Source organism: Sander vitreus, chromosome 14 (assembly GCF_031162955.1).
Source record: "Sander vitreus isolate 19-12246 chromosome 14, sanVit1, whole genome shotgun sequence".
NCBI classification, from domain to species: Eukaryota; Metazoa; Chordata; class Actinopteri; order Perciformes; family Percidae; genus Sander; species Sander vitreus.
The window spans coordinates 19,407,474-19,414,167 of NC_135868.1; the positions used below are offsets into that span (position 1 = coordinate 19,407,474).

The 6,694-nt window shown below is 42.0% G+C and overlaps 1 protein-coding gene across 1 annotated transcript in view; it reads left to right on the top strand.

Moving 5' to 3' along the window:
- The window catches only part of col8a2 (collagen, type VIII, alpha 2), a 46,285-nt gene extending 43,117 nt beyond the window's left edge, over window positions 1-3,168 (top strand). The window contains exon 3 of the mRNA XM_078267128.1: window positions 388-3,168. Coding sequence (XP_078123254.1) covers window positions 388-2,291 — 1,904 coding nt within the window. The 3' untranslated portion in view covers window positions 2,292-3,168. The remainder of the gene's footprint in view (window positions 1-387) is intronic.
- The last annotated feature ends 3,526 nt before the right edge of the window (window positions 3,169-6,694 follow it).

Here is a 6,694-nt window from a genome sequence, read left to right on the forward strand (position 1 = left end):
AACACATGAAGGGTTTGTTGAAGCCTGACACTATCCATATGACACCCTTACCACTAAGTGGCAGTAATGTGTAAAGTCCAGTGTTCCACCCATTCATACATGATGATGAAGCAGTTGCCTTCTGAGTAGAAAACAGGTGGTTACCTGAATTTACCGCTAATAGTGCAGGAGCTGCGGGATGCAGTTGGCTGCAGTGTAGATAAGACTTGTATCCTCTACTTTTTTTTTATCTCCTTGACCTAAAGCAATTTGAAAGATTTGTTTTTGTTTTGCTAAACATTTATTCAGTACACTACACACAAACACTTTGGTATTGTTCAGTTTTCTACTTTTCTTTTGTTTCAAAATACATTATTATACTAACAACATGATCTTCTCTTTTTCTAGATATGCCACCCATGGTTGAAGTGAAGGGGGAACCAGGCCCCCAAGGGAAACCTGGACCAAGAGGCCCTCCTGGGCCAGCAGGACTTCCAGGTAAACCTGGACTGGGAAAGCCAGGTCTCAATGGCCAGCCAGGTCCTCAGGGGCCTCCTGGCTTTCCAGGAATGGGTAAGCCTGGACTTCCGGGTCTCCCAGGAAAGATTGGGCCAAAGGGGATGCCAGGGCTTAATGGCGAGGTTGGCCCTCGTGGTGAACCAGGTTCCAGAGGTTCTCCAGGGCAGCCAGGCCTCCCTGGCCCAGCAGGCCTGTCTCTGAATGGGAAACCTGGACTTCCAGGCATCAGAGGCCCCTCTGGGGCTCAGGGTGAACCGGGAATAAAGGGTCTTGCTGGCCCACCAGGTGAACGTGGGCTGAAAGGCGAGAATGGAAACGGGAAGCCAGGGCCTTCAGGTATAAGGGGTCCTCCTGGGCTAAAAGGCAGTCCAGGACCACCAGGTCTTCCAGGTATAGGCAAACCAGGACTAAAAGGTTTACCTGGACTGCCTGGTCCTAAAGGTGATCAAGGACTCTCAGGGGAACGAGGCGAACCAGGAGAGGCTGGGGCTTCAGGTCTACAAGGTCTACCAGGGCCAGTTGGGTTAGGGAAGCCTGGACTAGATGGACTGCCTGGAGGACCAGGTCCACTAGGTCCAAAAGGTGAGCCAGGGCCCAGGGGTTCTCCTGGATTTCCTGGGACTCCTGGCTATGGGAAACCTGGTCTTAGTGGCCCAAAAGGAGAAAAGGGCAATGATGGGTTGCCTGGTGTCCCAGGGGACAAAGGAGAGCAAGGAATGGTGGGCCAAATTGGGGAACCAGGCCTTGATGGACAACAAGGACCACCAGGACTTCAAGGCCCAATGGGACTTCCTGGAAAACATGGAATGCTAGGACAGAAGGGAGAGCTGGGGCCCCAGGGCCCTCCAGGACTGCCTGGCCTCAGAGGTGACCAAGGACCGAGTGGATCCTTTGGAAAACCTGGCATCCCTGGAGAGAAAGGCATCCCTGGGCCTAATGGTCCTATTGGAAAACCTGGACCCAAAGGTGAGGCAGGGCATATTGGCCTACCTGGTAATCCAGGGGCAACAGGTGCTCCAGGGTCTAAAGGTGAGACAGGGTTTATAGGGACTCCAGGCCCCAGGGGCCAGTCAGGCATTCCTGGTCTACAGGGTCCCATGGGTCCCATGGGGCCACAGGGTGTCCCTGGCCTAAAGGGTGAACCTGGACTTCCAGGGACTCCAGGACTGGGTAAGTTTGGAGAGAAGGGAACAATAGGTCCCCAGGGCCCTCCAGGGAAACCTGGCACTCCTGGGCTTAATGGTAACCCTGGCATTCCTGGTCCTCCAGGGCCCCCCGGTCCTCCAGGAAATGGTCAAACAGTTGTTGCAGGGCCAACAGATTCACAGTTGGAAGGGGATGAAGTACCAGGGGACAGGAAAGGGCCTGCATACAGTCAAGTCCCACTCTCTGCCTCTGTGGCACCAGCCTTCACAGCCATCCTCACCACACCTTTCCCTCCCTCTGCCATGCCAATCAAATTTGACAGGACCCTGTACAATGGGCAAAATGCCTACAGCACTGCTACTGGCATGTTCACTGCTCCTTTATCTGGTGTCTACTATTTTGCGTACCACATGCATGTAAAGGGAACAAGCCTGTGGGTGGCACTGTACAAGAACAATGTACCAGCCACTTACACCTATGATGAATACAAGAAAGGCTACATGGACCAGGCGTCTGGTAGTGCTGTCCTAGAGCTGAAGGAGGGTGACCAGGTATGGGTTCAGATGCCCTCGGATCAGGCAAATGGCCTCTATTCTACCGAGTACATCCATTCCTCCTTCTCAGGATTCCTGCTCTGTCCCACATAACCCTGTCCTTTTATTCAAACATGTTCCTGTATAGGCACCTCAGAGGAGCCCTTAACCTAAAATACCTGCAGCCATAACAGAAACACAAAACCCATAGGATTCTCAATATTATTGCCATCATCTTTATCTGTCTCACCCTCAGCAACATCAGCGGAAAAAAACTAACTTTGTGAATGAAATATTGAAAGTTTTAAAAGGCAGGGGAAGGAATTTCATACTGTGTTCTTTGTTTCAATGTACTTTAAATGTGTGTTTTGGGTTGTATTTTATGTTGGTGTTTTTAGCTTATATTATTTTAATTATTATATTGTCATAATTTTATTATTTGGTCCTTGTCATCAATGTTGTTGTTGTTGTTTATCAGATTTAGACTATTAAGTGCCTTACTTTGTAATGTGCTAGTAACAGACCTTCCCATGTGACTGCACATCCTGCCCACATGCTCTGACATCACCAGACCCTTGGGGGTGATTGGTTCCTCTGGCTGCAGTCACATCCCCAATGTGTTCTTATTTAAACCGAATGGCAATACTGAGCAACAATAAAACATAGAAAATAGAGACAAACAATAGCAAAACAAGGCATTTTGTGCTGTAATACCAATTTCTTTTGTTTGGCCTTTTTGGTACTCTAAGCAATTTCTTGCCAAAAGTCTTTGTTTTTAGATTTGACAATTAGTTGGCATCTGTAGGATGCTTATTTCTCTGCTCTTTTCTGAATTTAGTAGGCGACCATTAAAACTAATCTTTATCTTTCTTATAATTTATTGAACTGTCCATAAATGCAATCCAAGAAATACAATCCAATAATAAATATGACCTCACAGTATTATAATTTTAAAATGTAACTACCCTTTTAAAGAGGAAAATGCCTTTTTACTTTTAGGACAATAATAATTAAGGATGATATGTATGCATACAGTTGATGTTTACATAGATACTGAGAGCAACTGCAAAATGGACAGTAAGGACACAACTCTAGCTGGATCAATGGCCTGTTTACTTGTATCAATCTGATTTTTCCCATGTGCACTGCAAATCTCATCACAGTGTCACATTAATTCTCTTTAGATGCTCTAACAATGACATTACTGCTTTCTAATGATATGCTACCTATTAACAAATATGTATCACAATAACATTCCAAGTAAGCAATCTGTACTGACATACTATAGGCCCCATTTTGACCACATATTGCTGTGAATATGCTATAATTGTTTTGGACAATAGGGATGACAAACAAAATACATCCACTTCTTTCTTCAATGCCAGTTTCTATGTTACTTTTTGCTGGGGAAATAAGAGCAATTCGGTATCATTTGTGAATGAAAAGAGTTTCTGTTAATTCCCAAAACCATGTAAAATAGCTGAATTATTGTTTTGCCTAATGTAACATCCGTGGCTACAAGGACAAGATATTTCAGAACCGAATAATGTCAAAAGTATACAGCTGGAAATGAGAATCAATCTACATATACTCCATGAATAAGTAAAGGGACTGACTGAGGCCCACGGGTTGTGAAATACAGGTTGTGTAACATTTAACAAACCCCTGCCAGATTTCTGGAAGAGTGTTGGGCCAGAGGTGAGAGTGGTGTATTTACTCATTTATGTTGGATGAGGCATTACAAAATACATGCTGTGTGTGTATATGCATGTGTATGTATGTAGGTGTACCCTTCTGTTGTCACTGTGCCTGTGTGTGTGTGTGTGTGTGTGTGTTTGTGTGTGTGTGTGTGTGTGTGTGTGTGTGTGTGTGTGTGTGTGTGTGTGTGTGTGTGTGTGTGTGTGTGTGTGTGTGTGTGTGTGTGTGTGTGGTTCACATTGTCGCCCTGGAATTCAGGTCATGAAAACTTCTGTGAGGATAATACCAAAGTTGAATGAAGTTACAAAACCTTAGGAAGAGCTGCGACACAGTCCTGTTAATGTTCCACAAGTAATCTGACTCCAAAATCTTTCTGCCTGCTTTGGGTTTTTAAGAGAAATTCACATACTCAAATGTTGCCTTTGCAAAGTAAGGAAACAAGTTATAAATCAGGTAAATGTTAAGATGGTAGACAGAGAAAAATGAAATAAAATTTACATGAGATAAGAAGACAACGTTTACTACACAAAAAATTACTGGTTAACACTGAACACTTTTGACAATTTTGCATATTGGTTCAGTGAGTGGAATAATGGTGTGCAATAACGTTTGTGTTGCACCAAGTCATGAACAAAAAACTACATTCTGGTGAAGTGTGCAAGATCTTTAGTCAATGGTTGCAGTTACAGAAAAGAGGAGGTTTGGGCAAAATTGAGAAACTTAGCTTATATTACCGACTCTGTGCCTTTACTAATGACACCCAAACGATATCATTACACTGAATTTAGGACTACCTTACACCTTGATGGAGGGATGTCAATGTACAGGAGGATTGTGCCAAATATTGAGCTTTGCAATCAGAATGAATGTATACTGTTTGACTGATTTACAATAGTTTCTATAAGTCATCTACCGTGCTGTGTCACTATACATAAACAGTAACTCTTCTGGAAAAGCAGTGCTAGGATATGGCCTAATCAGTATTTTAAGTCTATGCAATGCAAACAATGCACTTGCTCTTGCCCTTTCCGTCTTATGACATAAACTCACCTGCTACGTAGCATTATTGTTATGCAAGTCTACAATAAAGTCCAAGGCTTGTTATGTACTGTATGTTGTCTTTTTTTGTTGCCTTCTATTTTTGGACATTTGGAAATAGTGATGTGAGTTACATGTGGCTATAACTCTCTGTCCTTGTTTTCATACACAATGTCACTTGCTTGCAGAATTTACCCTGTGTGCAAATCATTTAAAAAACAAACAAAAAAAAGATTTTAAAAAGCCTTGCTTCCGTTCTTAAGGGATATTTGTTTGTTTTAGTTTCAATAAATACAAATGGCCATTCCCATTTGCACATGAAATTAATGAAGATGTATTTATACATTTATGATAATTTAATAGGGATGCCAAAACTGACCACCGAAGCCTAGAACGTATAAATGGTATTTAACAGCATTGATGAGTTAAGAGCATTTACAACATATAGTTAGCATTCTAGAGTTGTTTGTGAAGGATTATTTGTGGACTTTTATTTTCTATTTGCGTAATGTACAATGTATCAACCGATTTTTTTCATATAAGGCTATTGCGTGCACTCTATGCAATAGAATTTGGGTATAAAATGCACTCTTTTTGATTGAAAATGTTTGTCTGCTTATACAAAATCTACAGTACTTGATTGTATTGATACCACATCAATAAAAAAACCTTCTTGTATGTTGGTGTCACGTCCTTTCTTTCAGTCTACTGTATCTGCATGTGGACATTATAAAGAAAATGTAAAGTCACTGGAACACATAAGAGTCACTGCCATATCTCTAATATTTGTATCATTAGTAGTAGTATAGTAGTAGTAGTAGTTATATTACTAGTATATTTAGTGTGGAAATCTGTTGCAGGTAAAATGAATGAACACAAGAGGGAGTTATACAATATAGTCAAAACAATGTAGCAGGCTTCTAGATTTCAAGGATCCTTGTCTGATCTGCCAGTAAACTCAGAGATGCATTGATAGGCTTTTGTTTGTCATTTCAGGTTACTTGGTTAACAATGTGGGTTAGTCAGTTACTTGGAATGTCCATATTGATAACACAAAAAGAGTTGACTTCAAATGAAAATATACAAACAATATCCATATTTTTAGATGCCATCCTAACAAAAGCACACTCAAAGAGTCCTAGTGGCAAATAATCTAAGGGAGATTTAGGAACAGAAGGACGTGTGTCTAACTTTATCATGCTGTGATACTGGTGTCAGTCTAAAATATATGGTCTAAACATGAATAATGTATAGCCTAAATATGATTACTGTGAACCCACCCTGATTTTGGACCAAATATGATGGCCTATAATATGCTTTTCTCAAGTGGCTATTAGAGCCACTTGAGATGTGCTTGGATGAAGACATTAGATAGATCAATGTTGCAAAACAACCCGTAAGTGCAGGCATGATATTGTGCGGTTCTTTTCTGGAACTGTCGTCACCATGGTGAGCTATCATCGTGCACTCGGATTCTTCTTACGTCGCACTGACGCCAGACCTTCCATGCTGCATTCGTGTGATCCCGGTAAACTCGTAGCCTACATATAATCTCTGTATTTCAGAATACGATTTGACGACCTGCACACACGTGCTCTAGTAGCCAGAAGTAACAGATGCTGCTTTAATTTACCTATCGTTATAATGAATATATTTTGTGTGGTACTGAGCCTCATTGTGCCACAGCAGGGAAGCAACGAGAAAAACGCGCATTAAACTAATTTGATGCAAATGTATGTCACCTAAAAAGTTCCAGTTCCAGTTTGTATGCTTCGTCCAAA